This window comes from Protomyctophum bolini (genome assembly GCF_963924005.1).
Source record: "Protomyctophum bolini genome assembly, chromosome: 9".
NCBI lineage: Eukaryota > Metazoa > Chordata > Actinopteri > Myctophiformes > Myctophidae > Protomyctophum > Protomyctophum bolini.
The window spans coordinates 42,768,384-42,794,895 of record NC_137870.1 but is presented as its reverse complement, the minus strand read 5'-3'; the positions used below and the strand labels follow the sequence as shown (position 1 = coordinate 42,794,895).

The window sequence follows — 26,512 nt, the reverse complement described above, 5'->3', positions numbered from 1 at the left end:
GCGCCCATTTAACCCTTCAGTGCCACAGTCAGTCAGCCATCTTTGTCACAGGTGCCACTTTTTACATGCGATTTAGAAATCTTTGAAGGCCCACAGAATATGTTGTGCTATACCAAAATATGATGTCACATATCTCAAATGAAAGATCTACTACTCTACTTTGCCCAGAAAAAATAAGTGAGTCGTTTGCTTTCACCGTTCTGAAGTTATTGACCTTTGAATGAAGCTTGGTTTTATAAAAACGGCCATCTTGGAAACTGGAAGCTGAGAAAACTGCATTTTAGTGTGAGGTACTTTCTCACTCAGAATTCTCACTAAAGACTTTTATTTTTTATGTCAGTGATATCACACAGTACTTGTTCTCACAAAAAAAAAAAAAAAAAGGAAGAAAAAAAAAAAAAAAAAAAAAATTTTTTTTTTTTTTTTTTTTTTACACTGAAAAACATTTAAAAAAATGTAAAGCTAGGAAAAAATATAAAAAAAAAAAAGGAAGAAAAAAAAAAAAAAAAAAAAATTTTTTTTTTTTTTTTTTTTTTTACACTGAAAAACATTTAAAAAAATGTAAAGCTAGGAAAAAATATAAAAAAAATAAATAAAAAAAGAACGGGCCCCCCCGTTTATACAGGGGCCCCCTGGCTCCAGGCCAGGGGTACCCAAGTACCCAATCTGGCCCTGGATAAAAATCAAATCTCTGTCAAAACGATTTTTGACAGAGTTGGTGCACCACCCTGTGGCACCAGCTGGCGCTGCATGCTGGTTGCAAAGTAGCAGCGCACGTGCACGTGCGCGCGCGCGCATGCGTGTGCGCGCGCGTGCATGCGTGTGCACGTGCATGCGTGTGCACGTGCGCGCGCGTGCATGCGTGCGCTGCTACTTTGCAACCAGCATGCAGACTGGGACTGGGAGTGAGTCAATGTCCGATTGGAATTATATACTTTTCTTCACTAGTTCATGGTGGTCGTGAGGTGAGCTACACACACCGTCGCACACACACATCGATGTTTGACGGGAAGGTTTCATGGAGTGATTGCTACATTTGATCAAACGAGTATTTAGTTGGTTACTTTGAGCGAGAGAGACGACCCTGCGCCTCAACAAAAAGTTGCATCGCCTCAAAATGGGGGGGGGGAGAGAAGAGATAACAAAGCCCCAGCTTACAGTCAGTGACTCATAGTGGGCCGATGAGGGGTAATAAAGACAGAGGACGAGATAGATGACAGTATAAAACACATTGACTGTGTGAGAGAGAGAGAGAGAGAGAGAGAGAGAGAGAGAGAGTCAGCATGCGTTTCTTTTTTCTTTTGATTGATATGTAACTGAAACTGAGCACACACACACACACACACACACACACACGGGGTGTTTCTGTTATGATTTTCTTCGTTCATTTCTAGCGGTGCGCGCGCGCACACACACACACACACACACACACACACACCGCTCGAAATCAACCTGTTGTGAGAGGGAACAGAAAAACGGATCGTCTGTGCCAGCGTCTCTCACGCTCTAGTCGCTCGCTACCAACCTGTCTTTCGTCTTGGTACTTTTTCTACCACCAACGACAAGGGGGCGGCAGAAAAGCAACCATTTGGGGTTGGTTTTTTTTAGCACATGATTTCAGAGTGTTCCTACCATATATGCGAGTTAAAGTCGCAGTCACAAGTTGCGCAACAGTCCCGTCTATTGAAATCCAATTAAAAGTGATTAATTTCGGGATTACGGCTCTGGCTACCAGTGCATAGTTAAATTGGTTACGGGATTACGGCTATGGCTCTTAAACTGTTAACTCCTTCAGTGCCACAGTCAGTCAGCCATCTTTGTCACAGGTGCCACTTTTTACATGCGATTTAGAAATCTTTGAAGGCCCACAGAATATGTTGTGCTATACCAAAATATGATGTCACATATCTCAAATGAAAGATCTACTACTCTACTTTGCCCAGAAAAAATAAGTGAGTCGTTTGCTTTCACCGTTCTGAAGTTATTGACCTTTGAATGAAGCTTGGTTTTATAAAAACGGCCATCTTGGAAACTGGAAGCTGAGAAAACTGCATTTTAGTGTGAGGTACTTTCTCACTCAGAATTCTCACTAAAGACTTTTATTTTTTATGTCAGTGATATCACAGAGTACTTGTTCTCACAAAAAAAAAAAAAAAAAGGAAGAAAAAAAAAAAAGAAAACGTTTTTTTTCTTTTTTTCTTTTTTCTGAAAAACATTTTTAAAATTTTAAAGCTAGGAAAAAAGAAAAAAAAAAAAAAAAAAAAACGGGCCCCCCCGTTTATACAGGGGCCCCCTGGCTCCAGGCCAGGGGTACCCAAGTACCCAATCTGGCCCTGGATAAAAATATCGTTTTGACAGAGTTGGTGCACCACCCTGTGGCACCAGCTGGCGCTGCATGCTGGTTGCAAAGTAGCAGCGCACGCATGCACGCGCGCGCACGTGCACACGCATGCACGCGCGTGCATGCACGGGCAACGCGTGTCGAGTACTCTCGGGGTTGTTGCCTTGTTGGGACTGGGAGTGAGTCAATGTCCGATTGGAATTATATACTTTTCTTCACTAGTTCATGGTGGTCGTGAGGTGAGCTACACACACCGTCGCACACACACATCGATGTTTGACGGGAAGGTTTCATGGAGTGATTGCTACATTTGATCAAACGAGTATTTAGTTGGTTACTTTGAGAGCGAGGCCTTTAGTGATTGCTACGTTTGAGTACAATAATCATACATGAAATATTTTACATGCATAGATGACAGTATAAAACACATTGACTGTGAGAGCAGCATGCGTTTCTTTTTTCGCTGGTATCATTCTTACAAGACATAATCTTCAGGGCTCCGTCTTATGAGCAGATTTAGAACTTCCGGTCTGAGAGCTAGCAGATTTAAGACATCCGGTTGCTTTCAGAATAAAATAAGGTTATTTAATTCGTTAATTAAATAATTTTTACATTACATTATTAGTATTATTATTACATTACAGTTATTGTAAAGACACACATTATGTTTCTGTGTAAAAATAAGTAATTAAATAACATAAAAAAGTTATCTAAATGGATAAATGCTATTCACTGGAGTGCATGGACTTTATAAAGTGGACACTGGACAAAAGACGGCTCCGCGAGGCAACTATCTGGACATACCCACGCGTCCGGGGAGATGTCCTCTACCACCCCACAGTCTCCGCTAAGCGGGAGAGGTGTAAAATTCAGAGCAGCAGAGCTTCTACTGGGGTCAATGCAAAAAAAATTACCGTTTCCGGACCCAGACTGGACACTGGACAAAGAGGCCTCCGCGAGGCAACTATCTGGACATACCCACGCGTCCGGGGAGATGTCCTCTACCACCCCACAGTCTCCGCTAAGCGGGAGAGGTGTAAAATTCAGAGCAGCAGACCTTCTATTGGGGTCAACACTCAAAAAGGTGCCGTTTCCAGACCCAGAATGGACACTGGACAAAGAGGCCTCCGCGAGGCAACTATCTGGACATACCCACGCGTCCGGGGAGATGTCCTCTACCACCCCACAGTCTCCGCTAAGCGGGAGAGGTGTAGAATTCAGAGCAGCAGAGCTTCTACTGGGGTCAATGCAAAAAAAATTACCGTTTCCGGACCCAGACTGGACACTGGACAAAGAGGCCTCCGCGAGGCAACTATCTGGACATACCCACGCGTCCGGGGAGATGTCCTCTACCACCCCACAGTCTCCGCTAAGCGGGAGAGGTGTAAAATTCAGAGCAGCAGAGCTTCTACTGGGGTCAATGCAAAAAAAAATACCGTTTCCGGACCCAGACTGGACACTGGACAAAGAGGCCTCCGCGAGGCAACTATCTGGACATACCCACGCGTCCGGGGAGATGTCCTCTACCACCCCACAGTCTCCCCTAAGCGGGAGAGGTGTAAAATTCACAGCTGGAGCCCTTCTACTGGGGTCAATGCTCAAAAGGCTCTGCATGCAATTTCAAAGTAATACTAATTATTTTGGTAATTACTGGTGTTTGAACACTAATGTCAATTGACAATGAATGACAATGGTAATGTTAGATGGGCCATTAACACTAATAGTTTATTTTTACAGTGATGTGTTTATACATTCCTGTTCTTTTCTGAACAATGTGAAACATGTCAGCAGGAAAAGAGCTTATCAACATATGAAGTAATTAACAGCCCACAGACCTTACTTCTCCTGTTAAGAGTTGGCACAAAAATTCCAACTACGTTCAATTTATCCTGTCTGTACCACCAAAATGAGTATGCTTTGACCAGTATGTGTGTATTTTTCGACAGGCCACCATATGCGTCATTGTACATCCGTAAAGATGCTAAATGGCATATCTGGACAAATGAATCGAATGACACAGCAGGCTATACCTTTGAGCTGATGCAAAGAGCATCCGCTCAACAGCACACAGATACATTAGGCACAAGTAGTTTCTATGTCGTGTCATACGAGAAAATAAAAAGTAAAGAAATAATCAAGTTTCGTCAGGACAAACAAATGCATAAATGCACAGACAGATGCAATCAACGCACACAAGTGACACCCTTTCCAAAGCTAGAGGTAACTCCTTCACCTGACTTAGCTTGCGTAGAGAAAGCTAACGGGTGGCTGTGTGATAAGACAATCGATCAGTACCATCAGCTCTTGCTATCTCATCTTGTTGACAAAAGGGCATATATTTGTCCCAGCATTTTTGTAAGCCAACAGTTAATGAGTCTTTATTGTGGTGACATCAGCATACTACCAGATGTACCAAGAACATCACAGAATTGGTGGAGCTATGAGTTGGTAATATTGCCAGTCAACCTCCAAAAGACTCATTGGGGAGCAATTGTCGTAGATTTCTCTAAAAAGACAGTGGAGGGTGATAGCATAGTCTTAGATGTTGTTCTAATGGATTCAGTCCATACGTATGAACAAGACCTGGTTAATGTATTTGGTCCACTGCAAAAATACTTAGCCTTACAGTATTTTGCAATTCATGGTAGAGGTATGAATATCACATTTAGATATGAGTGTTATGACAGTTGCCCTCATTTCATAACACAAACTGACAACAGTAGCTGTGGTCTCTACACTTGTTTATTTTCCAAAGCTGTTCTGTTTGATGTGAGTCTCAACACTTTCCAAACAGAGACTGAAAAGCGAGATATCATATTGTATGAGCTGACAGGAAAAAATGTATTGCTATGAGTACATAGTTTAAGTACTGCACTGCACTAAAAGGCTCTGTTTTATCTATGTTGTAGGAGAACTTCGACAATGGAGGATGCGAGGGACGCCAAATGACACGTCCCCACGTGATTTAATCCAATAGTGCTTACTGTGATCATCTAAAAACAAACGTTTGAAATGTTTGGACTGAGCTGGTTTTGCTTTAAAAGTACATCTAACTTTTGATCAATTTGTGTGTGTGTGTGTGTGTGTGTGTGTGTGTGTGTGTGTGTGTGTACAATGTTTGCACTTAATGTTTGCAGTGATGCTTTGCACTATACCTTTTTATACATTTGAGTGATGTGTGCACTTAGGTACATTGCATGTTGTACCATATTATACATTTGAGTGACGTTTGCATTGAGGTACATTGCATGTTGTACCATCTATATATACAAGTGAAAAGGTGTACCCATACTCATTCTTCATGCTCTATCTCCGACCGAACCACACTTTCACCACACATCTCTATATGCAAAATAAATTCGCCACCCTCCCCGAACTGACATAGCCTATTTTTTAGCCCTTCAAGTTTCTTATTTACTCTGCAAATATTACTTTTATGAAAATCACGATCGAGCCAGCAGATAAACGGGTGCCACAACACGCCGAGAAACAAGGAATTTAACCACGCTACTTGCATACACTGCAACTCGCTTACAATTCGCAAACCTGGCAACACTGCCTGCCTCTTACGTCACCAGCTCTGTTCCTCCTGGCCTCCGTAGTCCGTCGCGCTCACAATCTGTCGCAGCCATCTTGCTTTTCTTTTGGATGGGCGAGTGGACATTTAATGCTAATAAATTAATTATAGGTCCAGCAAGCAAATCATGATGGTCTGATTGTGCTCAATAGGTCACAATAACATTCCGAAATTAGGTGTTGTGTTTTGTATGGCATTTTCCCCAGTAGTAGTTGCATATCTATCTCAGCTTTTGCCTGATAGCACACATGCTAACGTCAGCAGCCAGCAACATACAGTGTGCGCAGACATAACATGAGTTGTTTACAACACAAACACACGGCCTTTTAACCACGCAATACACACAACAGCTCGGGAGTTATTAAACCGAACGTGGACGCTGTTTCAGTGTTACATTTGCTGCGCATATCGGAATAATTGTAACGGCATGCATGATAAATGTAACAACGCTAAAAAACACCATTAAACATATCGTTTTCAGCTTAAAGCTATTACATTTCATTGAAGCAACTCCTTAGCATTGTTTTCATACCATGGATGTGATAAGATAATGTATCAAACATAAGGGAAATATTAAATAGCATCGGGTGTACCAGTTTGGCCATTTCTTTTTTTTCAATGGGGCAATACATTGATTAAACAAACGTTTGATTGATTGAGTTGTACAACGTTATACAACCCTAAACTAATTTTAGAATACACTACACAATACAATACAATTTTAGAACATATTTTGCACGTTCCATTTTTTTACTCAGAGATCCCTTTAGCTACACATGTAATATTTCCACGCAACGGACCTACACATGTCAGCTACCATAAACCACTTCAAGTTATTAGGACGAAATAACTGACAGGAGTGACGGTGCTGTGCTGTGAGTAAACTAATAGGGGAGAGCCGCCAAGGATGTAACATTTTGCACGTTTCATTCTTTTACTCAGAGATCCGTTTAGCTACACATGTAATATTTTCAGGCAACGGACCTACACATGTCAGCTACCATAAACCACTTCAAGTTATTTTTTTGATAAAACAGGTCGGGAGTTATTCAACCGAACGTGGACGCTGTTTCAGTGTTACATTTGCTGCGCATATCGGATCAATTGTAACGGCATGCATGATAAATGTAACAACGCTAAAAAACACCATTAAACATATCGTTCTCAGCTTAAAGCAATTACATTTCATTGAAGCAACTCCTTAGCATTGTTTTCATACCATGGATGTGATAAGAAAATGTATCAAACATAAGGGAAATATTAAATAGTATCGGGTGTACCAGTACCAGTTTGGCCATTTCTTTTTTTTCAATGGGGCAATACATTGATTAAACAAACGTTTGATTGATTGAGTTGTACAACGTTATACAACCCTAAACTAATTTCAGAATACACTACACGATACAATACCATTTCAGAACATATAATATTGGCCAATATGTCAAATATGTAAATATTACATATAATGGCATTGAATGGAAGCGGACCATTTGTAACACATGTTACAAATGACCCGCTTTTGCAAGTTTTCTTTGCAGTTGCTTACAGACCAGAATGAACGTGAATTCCGTCTAAACACGATGCAAACTAATGAAGAACATAAGCATGAACACATCCATGTGGATTTTTATTCACCAACACCAAAGACAAAAATTGTACCACACATATACTCCAGGTGTAAAATTAGACGCATTTTGAAGGTAAACACTTCAAACTTCAAACTCCTGGCCACGTAGAGTACGTTGCTGTACACATACTGACGCGATGGCGTCATGGTGGCGTTGACCAATCAAGATATAACGTCCATGTTACAACCGTGAAGCGTTACAACCTTGGCGGCTCTCCCCTACATTTGTTACTAACATTAGGTTGTGGCGAAGTAGACACGTGGCCAGCAGATACTGTGTTTTGGACAAACAGGCTAGGTATTGGTGTTGATTTGGGTCAACTGGACAAACAGCGTGGTGTTGTTTTGTGTCTGTGTTTGTGTTGGAGCGCCTCAGTGTGGCCGTACAGGTCATGTGCAACCTCTTCCACAGAGAGATGGAGACACTAAATCTCAGCTGGACAAACATGTTTGCATGCATGCATCGCTGCCTTGCATGCTGTGTGCTACTGTTGAGTCTGTCACTTACTTTGACTGATTTATGGCATTGTCTTTCTGTTAAAATCCAACTATGTTAATTTAAGAACTCTGGGCATATAGGTCATTGTTTATTCACTGTGCACACGTGTAGCCTATTGTATGTCAGACTGTATGTCTGTCCCACAGTCACAATCCTTTAGTACTTAGGCTGTGGAAATATTCAGGACAAAACAATGGTACATTTCCAATAACCCATTCGTTACTACATGTGGAGTCAACTCCCGCCATTTATTTCTTCCCATAGTGCGTGGCAAAGTCGCTCTGGGATGAGTGCGCGCGTAGCGCGCACGAAATTCTAGTATTATACATTTGAGTAACGTTTGCACTTGGTACATTGCACGTCTTACCTTTTTATACATTTGAGTAATGTATGCACTTATAGGTACGTTGCACTTATAGTACCATTTTGTACTTTTGAGTGATGTTTGCACTGATTGACTTTGTAGTTTTTGCATGTTTTGCATGTGTTTGAATAATGTTTGCTGTATTAACACAGATGCGCACACACATGCAGTAAATTGATCAAATCTGTGACTACTAAACTATTAAAGTAGCTTCTCAGTCCACATTAAGACAAATTGTGATGTTTAAAAACAAATATTGTAGGGATTTGGAAACTTTAAAATTAGCGTTTTATTTCTGATTGTGATGACCATTATTTTGAAGAGTGATTTTTTCTTCTTCTGTGTAACAGTGAATGAGAAACACCGTAAGCAAACTGTATGCCTTTTTCTTTCCATTGAATTGATTGATTGAATGATTAATTAAAAGGTATTTATTTCTAACTTTCAAAGCCTTGTCTGTATTCTTTTATTCTTTTATAAATGTAATGCTTGGAGAGGGCCACTTTATATATACAACGATCAATCGTTGTCACCTCATCTATATCTGGGGCAGGAATGTACAGCACTGTAAAAATAAGCTATTACTGTTAATGGCCTATCTACATAGTGAATGACATTGTTATTCATGCTGACATTAGTGTTCAAACACCAGTAATTACCAAAATAATTAGTATTACTTTGCAATTGCAATTGCATGCAGCCAGCTATGAGCTATGAGTTGGTAATATAGTTGGTGACATTTTGTATATATCACCGTTGCCAAACAAATATGAACGGGACTAGACTAGAAAGCCAAAAACCAAAGAAGCCAATGTGTGTGTGAAAATACATTAGTTGAATACCTTTAAAGCAAGCACCTTTTACCTTAAGTATACTTAGTACACTTTTATAAGCTGCCAGTCTGGGTCCGGAAACGGTATTTTTTTTTGCATTGACCCCAGTAGAAGCTCTGCTGCTCTGAATTTTACACCTCTCCCGCTTAGCGGAGACTGTGGGGTGGTAGAGGACATCTCCCCGGACGCGTGGGTATGTCCAGATAGTTGCCTCGCGGAGCCGTCTTTTGTCCAGTGTCCAGTCTGGGTCCGGAAACGGTAATTTTTTTTGCATTGACCCCATTAGAAGCTCTGCTGCTGTGAATTTTACACCTCTCCCGCTTAGCGGAGACTGTGGGGTGGTAGAGGACATCTCCCCGGACGCGTGGGTATGTCCAGATAGTTGCCTCGCGGAGCCGTCTTTTGTCCAGTGTCCAGTCTGGGTCCGGAAACGGTATTTTTTTTTGCATTGACCCCAGTAGAAGCTCTGCTGCTCTGAATTTTACACCTCTCCCGCTTAGCGGAGACTGTGGGGTGGTAGAGGACATCTCCCCGGACGCGTGGGTGTGTCCAGATAGTTGCCTCGCGGAGCCGTCTTTTGTCCAGTGTCCAGTCTGGGTCCGGAAACGGTAATTTTTTTTGCATTGACCCCAGTAGAAGCTCTGCTGCTCTGAATTTTACACCTCTCCCGCTTAGCGGAGACTGTGGGGTGGTAGAGGACATCTCCCCGGACGCGTGGGTATGTCCAGATAGTTGCCTCGCGGAGCCGTCTTTTGTCCAGTGTCCAGTCTGGGTCCGGAAACGGTACATTTTTTTGCATTGACCCCATTAGAAGCTCTGCTGCTGTGAATTTTACACCTCTCCCGCTTAGCGGAGACTGGGGTGTGGTACAGGACATCTCCCTGAACGCGTGGGTGTGTCCAGATAGTTGCCTCGCGGAGGCCTCTTTGTCCAGTGTCCATTCTGGGTCCGGAAACGGTAAAAAAAAATTGCATTGACCCCAGTAGAAGCTCTGCTGCTCTGAATTTTACACCTCTCCTGCTTAGCGGAGACTGTGGGGTGGTAGAGGACATCTCCCCGGACGCGTGGGTATGTCCAGATAGTTGCCTCGCGGAGGCCTCTTTGTCCAGTGTCCATTCTGTGTCTGGAAACGGCACTTTTTTGAGTGTTGACCCCAATAGAAGGTCTGCTGCTCTGAATTTTACACCTCTCCCGCTTAGCGGAGACTGGGGTGTGGTAGAGGACATCTCCCCGAACGCGTGGGTATGTCCAGATAGTTGCCTCGCGGAGCCGTCTTTTGTCCAGTGTCCACTTTATAAAGTCCATGCACTCCAGTGATGAGCATTTATGCATTTAGATGACTTTATTATTACTATTATTATTATTTAATTACTTATTTTTACACAGAAACATAATGTGTGTCTTCTAGCATCATATAGCATCATTTAAATGCTTAATTTGTAGTTTTAATGTGCAAATGAAACTTTTTTTTCATACTCTAGAGGGTACTCTTATTTTGAAGAGATCGTCCACCGGAAGTCTTAAATCTGTTCATTAGATCTGTTCACTAGACGCTGCCCTAGCGGGTTTTGCTTTGCATACGGCAGCTTGTGAGAGAGAGAGAGAGAGAGAGAGAGAGAGAGAGAGAGAGAGAGAGAGAGAGAGAGAGAGAGAGAGAGAGAGAGAGACAGCATGCGTTTCTTTTTTCGATGGCATATAGGCAGCTTGTGATCAGGGGCGTGCATACGTAGACGCCAAGGGGTGCTTGAGCACCCCTTGGTGGCCCTCTCTGGAACAACATGCCCTTTTGAACGTCAATGTTTTTACACTTTTTTATTGTTTTGTATAATTTATTTGTACGTGTATAGCATGTGGCCCATGGTGACATCGATCAATTCTGGATTAAAATCTTATAATATATTTATTTATACATTTGTCATGATGTTGTATGTCCGCAGTTTACATCCAAAATAATTTGTCACTCTCTCGGTTCTGCACTGCTGTACTGGAGAAGTATATCACTGAGGGCAGGCAAATTTGCTTTTTGTAAGCGACTTCGTCATTCTGGGCTTGTGTTGTCTGTAACGTCGCTTGGGCTTGTTTTTCCATACCTGGTTGCTGGTTTCTCTCTCGAAATCTGGCGTGTGTGTGTGTGCGTGTACTACACGTGGTGACGCGCAAGTTTGTTTACTGTGTGACTACTAGTGTCATGGCGGAGCCCTCGTTTCAAATGGATATATTCCTCCTTATTTCTTTCAACTGCTCCAATCCAGCACAAAGAACAGTCAGAGTAAGTTGTTGAGTCCAATGCATATTATGATCCCATTTCCACCGCCGCCACGAACGTACGCTTAGCTTGATGCTAACGCGACCCCCCCCTCTCTCTCTTTAATGCGCGATAGAGACGCGTCTCTCTCTCTCTCTCTCTCTTTAACATGCGATAGAGAGATGCGTCTCTCTCTCTCTCTCTCTCTCTCTCTCTCTCTCTCTCTCTTTAACGTGCGATAGAGAGATGCGTGTCTCTCTCTCTCTCTCTCTCTCTCTCTCTCTCTCTCAGCAGGGAATGCTTCAAATTGACATTGGTTGTTCAAGTTAAATTGATGTGTTGATGTTATTATGATATGTACCATATAGGCAATATGCCAATATTGAAGAAAGTTAAAATGACCAGAGAGCAGGCTCATCAAAAATGTAAGTTAGGCTGTTTCTGCTGTGCAGACCTGTTTTTGACCCGAAAATAATGACTTTATAATGGCAATTGGACCCCTCCATCTGTGAAGTACTGGATACGGCTGTGTGTGTGTGTGTGTGTGTGTGTGTGTGTGTGTTAGAGAAATGTTTTGTTGCAGCTGGTGCATGGTTCCACGCGCCAGATAAGGTGCCCTTTTGTTTCACTTGAGCACCTGCCCCTCAAAGTGTCTGTGCACGCCACTGCTTGTGATAATATACGAGCGACTCAATTTGAATGATATGTAACTGAAACTGAGCACACACACACACACACACACACACACACACACACACACACACACACACACACACACACACGGGGTGTGTGTGTGTGTGTGTGTGTGTCGTCTTACGTCTTACGTGACAAGAACACTTGCCCCGTTTCTGTTATGATTTTCTTCGTTCATTTCTAGCGGTGTGCGCGCGCGCGCACACACACACACACACACACACACACACACACACACACACACACACACACCGCTCGAAATCAACCTGTTGTGAGAGGGAACAGAAAAACTGATCGTCTGTGCCAGCGTCTCTCTCGCTCTAGTCGCTCGCTGCTCCCAACCTGTCTTTCGTCTTGGTACTTTTTCTACCACCAACGACAAGGGGGCGGCAGAAAAGCAACCATTTGGGGTTGGTTTTTTTTAGCACATGATTTCAGAGTGTTCCTACCATATATGCGAGTTAAAGTCGCAGTCACAAGTTGCGCAACAGTCCCGTCTATTGAAATCCAATTAAAAGTGATTAATTTCGGGATTATGGCTCTGGCTACCAGTGCATAGTTAAATTGGTTACGGGATTACGGCTATGGCTCTTAAACTGTTTAACAGTGTTTTAAGCAATCCCTTTAATCAGCTATGGCTTATTTAAGAACATTATCAGGCCACACTGAGGTTTACTTTACTTACTACTAGACATCTGATATTTTGCCCTGAGTCATACATTTGTGTGGTCAGCTCAAACATACTCAGAGTAAAGGTCAACGTACAGGTCTAGTTGACTCTAGAAACAGAACGATGTAGGCCAATAACCATTTTGGATGGACACATTTACAGTGGCCGATAGGAAACTCATTTAAATTTACATCCAAAGTGAAGCATTGACTGGTATGGATAATGATGGTTCTAGTGTTGACTGTAATGATTATTTTCTACCCAACAATTATGACCCTGCAGGGTTACCCTGTTTACCAATGGTAGCCTATAAGATATAGGCATGATATAATGAATTGCATTTTTATAGTGCTTTTCCAAGTGCTCAAAGCGCTCATTAATTCATTCATACATTGGGAGGTGAAGCGGCGAACAGTCGACGCCTCACTTCCCACATTCACACACCAATTGGTGGCAAGCTCACACCGACTCATTGGAGGGTAGACCTGCTCTACCTCCTGAGCCACAGCCGGCCATAACTGTATACTATTATAGTAGTAGCATAGGGCGGCTATATTGAATTATGCAATATATCAAAATAAGTAAACAATGTCAGATCCATGGTGTAAATGTTTAAACGATTGCAGTAAGAATATCACCAGTGTTAAGATAGCATGAGTAGGCTACTGTACAAACTTGGTTTTGCAAACATTTGTGTTAAATAAAGTGGGCATTCTAGCCAGTTTGTCCTGTAGTTTACTGAAGTCTGCCTGACACGGCTGCTTTCAGCTGTCGGAAAGCTTAGCGGTTTTGCACCTTGTCCCTCCCATCCCTGTGTGTGTGTGTGTGTGTGTGTGTGTGTGTGTGTGTGTGTGTGTGTGTGTGTGTGTGTGTGTGTGTGTGTGTGTGTGTGTCACTGTGTCTGTCTGCCTGTTTAACCTGGATTTGTATCAGTCAAGCAGCAGCAGGACTCCAGTTTTTGGTGATAGGTTATCACCGTTTTAGGTGATAGCTTATCACCTAAAACGGTGATAAGAGTTGAGGCCATCCTATTTTTTCCATCATACTCGCTGTGATGTCCTTAAGGATTGACCCCTGTGGTTTACCCAACTTCTAGACTAATCAGTGAACGGGGTGATATAAGCTCCAGAGTGAAAAGACTTGTCTGATAGTAAAAACAGAGAGATGGGTCTGTGTCACCAAAAACTGTATGTATATCATATGTATTTAGTCTAGCTAACTCACAGCTTGAAAAATTATAACAGCATTGATAGATAAAATGGGTCTTAACTGTTTACAAACTAATGTCCAGTGGTCAATGTCCCATATTCTCCTGAACTTTGACCCAGGCCGGATCATTCATATTGTCACCTTATGCTCCATATCATAATTTTACTCTTGGCCTACTGCCTGTTTATACAGCGTTGTTCCTAATCATCCTAAATGTCATGTCATTCAGGTTTATGGCCAAAATATGTGTCCCATTTAATATCTTGTTGACTCCTTATTCAGTCTCCATGTTGTCTGCCACCAGCCACAAACGTGCAATAATGAAGTGTCTATTATGGTTTGAGTCTACATGCATATGACCTTGGCCGAGTGAGATAGCTGCTCACTGAGTCAGGGAGCGTTCTTTCTCTGCAGAAGTTCACAGTGCAGGGAAAGTTATCTACAGGTTGCCTGGCAACGCCTGCCTAGGCGCTCTCCAGGCTGCAATGGGCATCAATGACTGAACCAAGGAAGATGAACTCTGCGTCGCTACGCCATCCTCATCATCTAGGCGTTGCACTAATGAAAGAGCGCCAACACTGGTCTTGTCATCTGACATGGCGGACATGAAAAATCTACAGCCAATGAACATTATATCAACAAATCTGACGTGATCTGCAGTATTTAGCCTGGAACAAATTCAGTTCAGTTCGGAAGTTCAGTTCAGCTTCGGGTTCTTTTGGAATCAACAATTGATTATTCTAAATTATATTGATGTAAATACTATTATCTGAACCATGTAGCACATTCTCTATGTAAATTGACTTTATACCTACTAAAATAATGGTTAAACCTTAAACTCTCTCCGATCTTTATTTCATCTGCCTCCAAATCATTTTTTAAGGTATGTTTCTATTTTTGGTACAGTGATGGTCATTTAAAGGGCTATTCACTCATTTTAAGGTAAATACAGCACAATATTTAATTGGTCTCCCTGCTGAGTTATTGAAGGTATAGATTTACAATGTATGTTTTCTTAATTATACAGTCCTTGCAAAGCTATCGTCATTAAAATATGGATTATATTTTTATATCCATCAAGCATGTAAAATGTACGTGTGCAGTATCACTGGATTTGATTTGAACGCGTGCTGACTTGGATATCTTGTTCTATAAGCGTAAATTGTAGCCTGTAGTAGGCTACTGCAAGTCGTACATAGGTCCAGTCTTAAAACATTATACAGTAGACATGATACAAGCACTCATTTCATCCTCTCTCCATCCAACTACCAAACATGTCTGCTATGTTATTTTCCAAGTGTGGTCACCTGCCCACTTTGACAGGCTGGAATGGCTTAGGGTCGATGACTTGTATTGGTAACTTGTCTTTGACTGTTGCTCTGATCCTTACCAGGAGAGGGCGCTGCAGGACGTGACAGGGAAGTACAACCTGGAAGTTAAGGGCACTGAGTGTGTCTCAGCCCAGGTCAGCTCCTATCTGTTCTATAAATACAATTCAATTCAAAGGGCTTTATTGGCATGAGAAAACATACGTTTACATTGCCAAAGCACAATACATCAATACAATCAAAACAAAAATGATGTAAAAACGCTGATACTGCACATCGGTGCACGTGATGCGGAAAAAGGAGAATCTGAAATCCTAAAACAGGATTTCAGTGCCTTATTGCAAGACCTGAGCACTGTGTCTAGCATTCTTGATGTTGACATTACGATTAGTGGCCCACTGCCCCCGATGACAGGCAGTGAGCGTTTCAGCAGATTGTTTGCACTCAACAAATGGCTCTCAACGGAATGCACAAGAGAAACACCCCTGCAAAAATCATTCAATTTTATTGACAATTTCAATTTTTTTTGGGACAGAAGACATCTCTTTGTAGACGCAACACACCTAAACAAGCTGGGTCTTAAATTATTTTCCACCAACATGCTTCATAACATGAAGCATCCCTGTCAACTCTCCAAACTGGCCAGTAACGTGTTACCTGAAAACATGAATTGGGAGAGAAAACTCACAGGGCGTGAAGTCACAGCGCCCCCTGGGGGAGAAAAACTCACAGAGCGTGAAGTCACAGCGCCCCCTGGTGGAGGAAAACGCACTGAGCCTAGAGCGCCCCCTGGTGGAGGAAAACGCACAGAGCGTAGAGCGCCCCCTGGAGGAGGAAAACGCACAGAGCGTAGAGCGCCCCCTGGAGGAGGAAAACGCACAGAGCGTGGAGTCACAACACCCCCTGGAGGTGAAAAACTCACAGAGCGTGAAATCACAGCGCCCCCTGGAAGAGTAAAACTCACAGGGCGTGAAGTCACAGCGCCCCCTGGAGGAGTAAAACTCACAGAGCGTGAAGTCACAGCGTCCCCTGGTGGAGAAGAAACATCAGAGCCTAGAGCGCCCCCTGGTGGAGGAAAACGCACAGAGCGTAGAGCGCCCCCTGGAGGAGGAAAACGCACAGAGCGTGGAGTCACAACACCCCCTGGAGGTGAAAAACTCACAGAGCGTGAAATCACAGCGCCCCCTGGAAGAGTAAAACTCACAGGGCGTGAAGTCACAGCGCCCCCTGGAGGAGTAAAACTCACAGAGCGTGAAGTCACAGCGTCCCCTGGTGGAGAAGAAACATCAGAGCTTGAAGTCACAGCGCCCCTTGGAGGAGAAAAACCCACAGAGCGTGAAGTCACAGCGCCCCCTGGAGGAGTAAAACTCGCAGAGCGTGAAGTCACAGCGCCCCCTGGTGGAGAAGAAACATCAGAGCTTGAAGTCACAGCTTCCCCTGGTGGAGAAGAAACATCAGAGCTTGAAGTCACAGCGTCCCCTGGTGGAGAAGAAACATCAGAGCTTGAAGTCACAGTGTATCCTGGTGGAGAAGAAACATCAGAGCTTGAAACATCAGAGCTTGAAGTCAAAACGTCCCCTGGTGGAGAAGACACATCAGAGCTTGAAGCGTCCCCTGGTGGAGAAGAAACATCAGAGCTTGAAGTCACAGCGTCCCCTGGTGGAGAAGAAATCACAGAGCATGAAGTCACAGCGTACCCTGGTGGAGAAGATACTGAGGAATTTCTAACTCCCTCACCAATACATCTCCTCTCGTTCACCCCGGGCATGGTGGACCTGATAAACATTGGAACAAAGTCGACCCCCCTTAACAGACGAGTTTACCGACTGACGGCGCCCCATATGTCAAGCCCAGCTCCAGATTGCCTAGAAAATACATTTGATAACTGATATGAACAGGGTCCATTATGCGCAGCAACAAACATGTATGGACCCCATGCTTCTAGAAAGCCTGGTGTTTCAATCATTGCACAGGTTGAGGTTCACAACATTTCTACTGTTATTTCAAATAGAGTGTCCAACACAAGGAGTGGTCTGGAGAGAGAATGCTGTTTGGTCACTGTACCTCACAGGCATCACAGCCCCCAAAAATGTGACAACAAGCTTAACCTTGCCTTGTTTAACATCAGGTCACTAACAAATAAGTCCTCCTCTGTAAATGATATAATCTGTAAAGAGAAGCTAGATATAATCTTTCTAACAGAGACATGGCTTGGCTCGGATGGAGCTGTTCTCCTAGCGCCAGCCTGTCCTGCAAACTACAGTTTCATTCACTCTTTTCGTAAGGCTAAGAAAGGAGGTGGACTGGCAATAATTTTTTCAGACACGTTAAAATTCAAGGCTCTGACCCTTGGCAGCTTTACATCCTTTGAATACCAGGCCACTACACTACTTGGTCAACCCTCTATGCCAATGATTAGCATTTATCGCCCGCCAAAATGCAGTAAAGCAATATTTCTAACAGAAATATCAGAACTTTTATCTATCTGCTCCACTAACTATGACAGAACTCTTATCTCAGGTGATCTTAATCTTCACCTGGATGATACTACAGATGCTGTGGCTATGGGCTTCTTAGAGTTATTGCACTCCTTTGAGTTTATCCAACATGTTGTTGGGCCTACACATAAACATGGGCACACTCTGGACCTGGTGATTTCTAGAGGGCTGAACATCACTGTGGAAAGGACTATTGAAAGGCCTGAGCTATCAGACCACTATTTGCTGTGTTTTAATATGACTGTCTCTGATCTAGAGAAAAACATCACGGAATATACCATAAAAAAGCGTTTTTTTAGCTCTTCTGCAGCCGACGAGTTCTCTCGTCATCTGGGGCCCCCCCTGCCCGATACCCCCCCAGTAAATGATATGGTTCAAATTTTTAATCTTAAACTAGAGTCAGCTCTTGATATAGTGGCTCCTTTGAAAACAAAAAAGAAACATAACACCAGAATAACACCCTGGATAAATGAGCATACACGCTCACTGAAGCAAGAATGTCGTAGAGCTGAGCGAGTGTGGAGAAAAAACAAACTCACCATCCACCTAGAGATTCTTAAAAAGTCAACAGTCGCCTATAACAAAGCCTTGCGTCTAGCAAGGCAGGCATATTTCTCTGGCATTATTAATGAGAACAAGAAAAATGCCAGAGTCCTATTCTCTACCATTGAACGACTTTTAAACCCCCCCCAGTCCTACAAGCAGTCATTCCCGGCCTCTAAAGCTAAGTGTAATGAGTTTGCATGCTTTTTTGATAACAAAATCTTTAACATTAGAGCTGATATTATGAATGGTGCTGCTGCTAGCGCAAACCCTCAAACAGCAGCTAATGGTCCCAGAGTAGATCTCTCCAGGGGGAGCCTATTAACGTTCTGCGCAATTGATGAAGATGAACTCCGCAAAACCATATCACAGATGACATCATCCTCCTGTTCATTGGATAAAATTCCCACCACCTTTCTCAAAGAGGTCTTGGACAGTGTGATTGGAGATATCCTAAAAATTGTAAACAGCTCTCTACAATCAGGTGTCTTCCCAGACTCACTGAAGACTGCTGTAGTTAGGCCCCTACTCAAGAAACACAATCTTGATCCCTCTGTTTTGGGTAACTATCGACCCATTTCAAATCTACCCTTTCTGGGCAAGGTTTTAGAAAAATGCATCTTTCATCAATTGGATGTGTTTCTACAGAACAATAATGTGCACAACAAATTCCAATCTGGCTTTAGGAAAGGTCACAGCACAGAAACAGCACTTGTAAAAGTAATTAATGATCTTAGGGTGTCTGCTGACAAGAAACATGTATCTGTTCTCCTACTCCTAGATCTAACGGCTGCATTTGACACGATTGATCATTCAATTTTAATACAGCGTCTGGAACACTGGATAGGCCTGTCTGGTACGGCCCTGTCCTGGTTTTCCTCCTACCTATCAAACAGAAGTTACTTTGTCAATCTAGCCGAGTTTGACTCAGACAAACACGACATCAGCTCTGGTATTCCACAGGGCTCGATTCTTGGCCCTCTGCTTTTCTCCTTGTACATACTGCCATTGGGCGAACTCATTACCAACCACGGAGTCAATTTTCATTTCTATGCTGATGATACCCAACTTTATCTTTCTGTGGCTCCAGATGATCCCTGTGCTTTAGACCCGCTGTTGACCTGTCTGTCTAGCATCAAATGTTGGATGAGTGAGAACTTTCTCAAGCTAAACGAGGATAAGACAGAAGTTCTCATAATCGGTGCTAGTGAGCAGAAAGAATCAATAATAAGCAGACTTGGTAACCTGACTGTAGAAAGTAACAGTAAAGTAAAGAACCTGGGGGTTATTATTGATTCTGAATTGAATTTCAATTCACACATTAATCATGTTACCAAGATTGCCTTTTTTCACCTTAGAAATATTGCACGAATCAGAGCCTATTTGTCCTTGGACGATGCAAAAACGCTAATCCACGCCTTTGTTTTTTCTCGGCTTGACTACTGCAATGCACTCTTTTCAGGACTGCCTAAGAAAACAACTGACAGACTACAACTTGTCCAAAATGCAGCAGCCAGAGTTTTAACTAGAACTAAGATGAGAGAACATATTACTCCAGTTTTGGCATCACTGCACTGGCTTCCGGTTGTTTTTAGGATTGATTTTAAAATTCTTTTACTTGTCTATAAAGCTCTCAATGGTCTCGCACCTTCCTACCTACATGACTGCCTGCCTAAATATGTCCCAAACCGCCCCCTAAGGTCTTCCACTGCCGGCCTGCTCGCTTTGCCAAAAAAAATGGCAACTAAAAAACACGGGGAAGCAGCTTTTTGCTTCTACGGGCCGTCGGTATGGAACAAGCTCCCACTGTACCTTCGTCAGGCAGCTTCTGTAGACATTTTTAAAGCTCAGCTCAAGACCCACTTCTACAACATTGCTTTTAATTGATCTTTTATTTTTTTATTTTTTGTTATTCATGTCCTCACTGCATTACTGCTTGTTTTTAATGTTGTTGCCATGCTTTTCTTTTATCCTCCATTTCTCTGTAAAGCACTTTGAGCTGCATTTCATGTCATGAAAGGTGCTATACAAATAAAGTTTTATTATTATTATTATTATTTATTACATTTGAAAGTCAGAATCTTCAATAGATCAATTTCTATGTACCAAGATCACTGGATGCAGGTACAGTGCAGGAATATACACAATGATTAGTGGTTGTGTTCCGTTTGATATCCTTCTCCTATCACAGCAACTCACGAATATTGCTGCTGTGTTTGCACATTGTTGTACTTCGCCCAGCAGATATGGGAGTTTTTTGTCATATTTGGTCATGTTTTCAAAATCTCTGTGTGTGGTTGTAATCTGTGATGTATGTGTAATGTGTCTCTGATGTCTTGGTACAATGGACAGATGGTTAGGAAGTGTAGCTCGGACCGGTTTCCACTTCATTTTGTGTGCCGTGGGTAAATACAGTAGGCCTACTTACCCTGAACGTATTCGCCATGCCTTGTAGTTGTAATGATGTAAGAAAAGGGCTCTTTACTCTTCATAATTGTAGAAATGAAATTCCTCTTCTGTTTCCTCAGATGTCTCTTAACTACAACATCCCGACACCAGTTGAGGAAAGCAGTTTATCCATCAAGGTCACACCACACAGGCTGCAGCAGCAACTCTCTGACACGTACAATGACTCTGAAACTACAAAGCCTGTAAGGATCACCTGTAGAGACAGACATGTGAATGACACAATAAACTCAATGTGCCGCACAGAAAAATGAAATCCACACTAAACATGAAAAAATAAATTAAATATATGCTACCGAATACCAAAGATATTGGAAATAGCTTTTGTGAATTCTTGTAAATAATGTAAAATATATTTTCAAATACTTTATATCTACAGATATAAATGAATGATACTAGAAATGAAGCCACAACAAACATGGTGTTAGTTGATGTAACGATGCTTTCTGGATTCATCCCAGACCCAGAGTCTTTGAAAAGGGTGAGTTATTGTAAACATTTATTGCCCGAGTGAGAAACTTTATTTTGTAGATTTGAGTTACAGAGTTCACAGATAACCAGATCAATGTGATGGTTTCTTCACAGAAAGGGGCGCTGGTGGTGGATCGTGCAGAGCAAAAGGATGACCACGTCATTATGTATTTCAAAGAGGTGAGAGACAGTTCACACAACAACACATTATGTTTAATACAAATAAGACCACCTCACACGAAAAGATGAAATTATCTATAGGTTCCATCCTGGAGGCTAATCTTTCTGGTGATAAAATGGCCACCAACGTAATCAAAAATGTCAACCAAAGAACAAGATTCCTTTACAGGATCTCCTCACTGGTCAACAAAAACACCTTGAAGAACCTATCCCTTGTACAAGGTTTCTTCGACTATGCATGCACCTCTTGGTACCACAGCACCTCAAAGGCCCTTAAAACAAGGCTCCAGACTTCCAAAAACAAACTGGTCAGGCTCCTACTTGGCCCCCCGAACCCACCTCACCCCTGCCCACTTTGACAGGCTGGAATGGCTTAGGGTCGACGACAGAGTACAGCATTTTGCAATGGGTCTGGTCCACACGATTCGATACACCACCAAGATACCCATGTACCTGTCTAAATTAATGTCAACGAAGTCCACACCCACAACACCAGAGGGAGTGCAACAAACCATGTGCAACCCATATTCGGCACAACGCCCTAACAACAGTCATTAAGACATGCAAATCCCTTGACTACTTCAAAACAGCTCTCAAAGGGCACCTACGGAGTACGGACGGCTGCAATTCGAAACTGGCCCCCGTAAACAGGTCCTGGCGGGCTCTGTATTGAGTATGCAAGAACAGCACCCTGGGAAAGCTGTGTGTAGTCTATAGGCATTACTAGGCAAACTCTGCAGTGATCAAGACGGATCAATACAACACAGACATGAATAATCAATGAAGCAAATTTTCTCATATCATCACAGTCTCCATTTTATGCACGTTGACGCAATGCATGGACAGGAGTTTTTTTTCTCCTCTCTTTTTCCCCCTTTTCTGAAAAGCTAGATGTGAGCGTGTGAAACAATTCAAAACAGGAAAAACATCTTGGTGGACCTCTAACCTTTCACCCCTGTTTGATCCAAATGGATACTGTGTATATCAATAGTCATCGATTGCTTTATTAATTTGTGAACAAATTTTAGTTAAAGAGTTTAAAATAACCCTTTTTTTTTTGGGTAATCAGCTAGAATAGATGTTTGAGGACGTTATCAGGCCACACTGAGGTTTACTTTACTTACTAGACAACTGATCTTTTGCCCTGTGAGTCATAAATGTGAAGCTGTTTGTGTGGTCAGCTCAAACATACTCGGAGTAAAGGGCAATGGTACAGAATATTGTCCTAAATTCAACCAACCAGTGTTAATATATTATATAATAATATTAATAATAATATTCTAACTATTTATTAGTTTATTAGACTGTGTTCTCCCTATATACTGTAGCTGCTTTGTTGTTGTTTTGGCTCTGTTTGTGTATGTTGTAAATAGTGTAGGCTACATAAAATACCTCATACCTCCAGTGTGCACGTCAAATGCTCAACATCCTGTTACTTGAACTTATATTACTTGGATGTTCAGTTTGACCCACCAGTTTAGAGATATGGCTTATAGAGTAATGCCTTGCAGAAAACAGCGAGTTGAGAAAAAAGGTTCACTTCTGTGGTCTCTAACATTACACCTAGCTACATGTTTGGGCATTTATTTCATATTTACATGTCGATTTCAGCTCTGACATTTGTTTCAGACATGCTCTAGTATGTGAAGAGTCTGCCTGTGCTATAAACTTGAATGCAAAGAATGCAAATGCCATCTTTTCTGCCTAGGGGTCCGTCGTGGATTATTTCCTTATTTTCCTAATGTAGCACGAAATGAGTTGCAGATTCCCAGGCAAAGTCCATCATTTATTCAAACAAGGCATCTTCCATATAGTTACATCAGGTTACCAGCATTACAAAGTCATCTTTGCATAGTATAGCACGTTAAGGCCAGGCCAAGCCTGTCCATCATGGTCTCCTCCGTTCTCTCACTTAACTCCGTGTGTGTGTGTGTGTGTGTGTGTGTGTGTGTGTGTGTGTGTGTGTGTGTGTGTGTGTGTGTGTGTGTGTGTGTGTGTGTGTGTGTGTGTGTGTGTGTGTGTGTGTGTGTGTGTGTGTGTGTGTGTGTGTGTGTGTGTGTGTGTGTGTGTGTGTGTGTGTGTGTGCACCCACTGCACACAAAATGAAAATGAAGTGGAAACCGAGCTACACTTCCTAACCATCTGTCCATTGTACCAAGACATCAGAGACACATACTTCCCACAGATTACAACCACACACAGAGATTTTGAAAACATGACCAATGACAAAAAACTCCCATATCTGCTGGGCGAAGTACAACAATGTGCAAACGCAGCAGCAAGATTTGTGAGTTGCTGTGATAGGAGAAGGATATCAAATGGAACACAACCACCCTAAAGACTAATCATTGTGTATATTCCTGCACTATACCTGCATTGAGTGACCTTGGGACATAGAATTTGATCTATTGAAGATTCTGACCTTCAAATGTACATGATTTTTGTTTTGATTGTATTGCTGTATTGTTGTATTGTTCTTTCTGCTTTGGCAATGTAAACGTATGTTTTCTCATGCCAATAAAGCCCTTTGAATTGAATTGAATTGGGTGTGTGTGGGTGTGTCACAAACTGTAGCCTCCTACCCTAAAGAATGCCTCTGTCACTTATCGGCCAGCCCCAGGTGGTCTATTTTGAAAGCATCCTGAAGATCTGTTCAAAGAGACCCTAAAGATAATATCAGATCAAAGCTCACTCCCCAAGAATTATCTTGAGAAGTCAAAGGGTAAACTTACAATTTGGAATGACTCTCTCTCAGCCATAGATTGGCTTCCTGCCTGTGGAACAATTGATATGCAAATAGACTTCAGTTTAAGGCACTTTGGTGAGACAATTAAATTAAATTCAAAGGGCTTTATTGGCATGAGAAAACATACGTTTACATTGCCAAAGCAGAAAGAACAATACAACAATACAGCAATACAATCAAAACAAAAATTATGTACATTTGAAGATCAGAATCTTCAATAGATCAACTTTTATGTACCAAGACACTGGCGTGAGATGCAGGGAGAAATGGCTTGCAGAAGTTAAAGCTCTCCTGGCTCCCTGACCTGTATGACCCAGGCCTGCAGGACAGAGCATTCCTTAGCTCTCCCCTTAGTCTCACTCAATGCTCATACCATTATCTTAAGAATAGGCTCACTTTAAACATGGGCTATGTGAATCTACATCTAAACAACTCCTCATATCTCAATGTGAAATGCATGACATAGCATATAACATTGTGTTGTGGATGTAAATACTATGTATTTATGACATGAGAACAGAAACCATCTTAACATAGTAGGCTACTAACTTCTGTTATACCTCTGAGGGGGAAGGGTGGCTTGGTTTGTGAAATGATCCCTCTGCATGCCCACTTTGAGTTCCTCCAGCTGTTTTAGTTGGAGGCAGTCAGATTACTGACTGGGTCTCTTCACATATCCACCCCAGATTGTGTCCCCAACTCTATTGATCTAGATATATATATATGCCTACTGTATAATGCCTATGTCTGGGCGCCAATATACGACATATGCTATATATGGTTCATAATACACCACTCCTTTCCTTTCCATGCCATACTAGAAGGCAGCATTCAGGAGAATTGCTTTTTTTCCCTCCTGAACTTGAACACAGTATTTTGCGTTGAACAAAATGTGTTTCTAAATACATGTCGTCACACACCGCATCTCCACTAGATAAAGAGTGCTGGGTTATGTGCCCTTGGCTCTCAGGGGCCCTTCAGGGAAATTGGACCGCGTGGTACTTGGTTTGACACCCTGAAAAGGGCTCCTCCTGGGGCCCTTCATTGGCCATTGATTTTGTTAAATTTAGGTAAAAAAAGATGATAAAAACACGGGAAAACACAGAAATGTCACATGCACGCGCGCTACGGGGGAGTTAATCCGGAGTTAATCCGGAGTTAATCCGTCCCTGTCTGTAGGCTACCTGGAACACAGCTGCTTTCTGCTGTCGGGAAACGTAGGCGGTTTGCACCTTGTCCCTTCCCCCTGTGTGTGTGTGTGTGTGGGGGGAGGGGGGGGAGGGGGCGGGTGTAACAGTATCTATTTAATAGAGATGATCACTGAGTCTGTCCCCCCTCAGTAGTCATGGCTTTCTCTAGGGTTGAGACGTGGACATGGATTTTAGCTGCCTGTTTAACCTGGATTTGTATCAGTCAAGTAGCAGCAGGACCGTAAGTATACATAGAGCTCAACTACTCATAGCTTTAAAACAATAACAGCCTGTAAAATGTAGGTCTGCAGTATCACTGGCTTTGATTTTCCCGCTGGGTTGGATATTCTTATTAAAAACAGTATGTATTAGCATTTATTTAACATTACAATGTAGGCATTTACTGTAACAGATAACCAGTAAATCCATGAACATGTTTGTATATAATTTATGTATATTTTCTTTTTACAATTTTAGGCAATACATGGTAGCCATTCCTGCAGTAATGGAGGCGGGTTCTGAGGCCAAGTTCTGTGTGGATTTTAAAAAACCCAACGAGACTTCGACCATGACCATTGTGCTGGTCTCTCAGGAAACGAACAGAACAATCTTCCAGAAGACCTGCGACACACCGTTCTTCGAATGTGGATTATTCCAGGTCACTTTTGTTCAAAAATAAATTATAACTCTTTGTATAATGCATCACTTCTGCAATTTGTCACATTTCAAATAGTTCAATATCGGTGGATTTTTGCAACGTGAGCGATGACTTCTCAGAGAGATTTTTGAGGTGTCAATCTTTATGTGACTTCTGTATCCATCACTGCAGGCTCCAGCAGAAGAGAATCGGATCTGGAGTGTGGAGGTGGTGGTGAAAGGACAAACATTCCTATCCAGAGAAGTCAGGAAAATCAGGTTCAAATCCTACAATCCCATGACCTTCATCCAGACAGATAAACCAATCTACCTCCCTGGACAAACGGGTAACACTGTCTTTGTTAATATGACATCTTTATTATTTATAACATGAAT

General features: G+C 42.3%; 2 protein-coding genes across 2 annotated transcripts in view; one reads left to right on the top strand and one right to left on the bottom strand.

Annotated features, from left to right (window-relative positions):
* LOC308321883 (pregnancy zone protein-like) overlaps window positions 1-20,873 on the bottom strand; it is a gene marked incomplete at both ends in the record, with an annotated part of 51,036 nt that extends 30,163 nt beyond the window's left edge. The window contains one exon of the mRNA XM_080772979.1: window positions 20,856-20,873. Coding sequence (XP_080629105.1) covers window positions 20,856-20,873 — 18 coding nt within the window. The remainder of the gene's footprint in view (window positions 1-20,855) is intronic.
* A 5,091-nt stretch (window positions 20,874-25,964) lies between these two features.
* LOC308321882 (murinoglobulin-2-like) overlaps window positions 25,965-26,512 on the top strand; it is a gene marked incomplete at both ends in the record, with an annotated part of 44,827 nt that continues 44,279 nt past the window's right edge. The window contains 2 exons of the mRNA XM_080772978.1: window positions 25,965-26,138; window positions 26,310-26,463. Coding sequence (XP_080629104.1) covers window positions 25,965-26,138; window positions 26,310-26,463 — 328 coding nt within the window. The remainder of the gene's footprint in view (window positions 26,139-26,309; window positions 26,464-26,512) is intronic.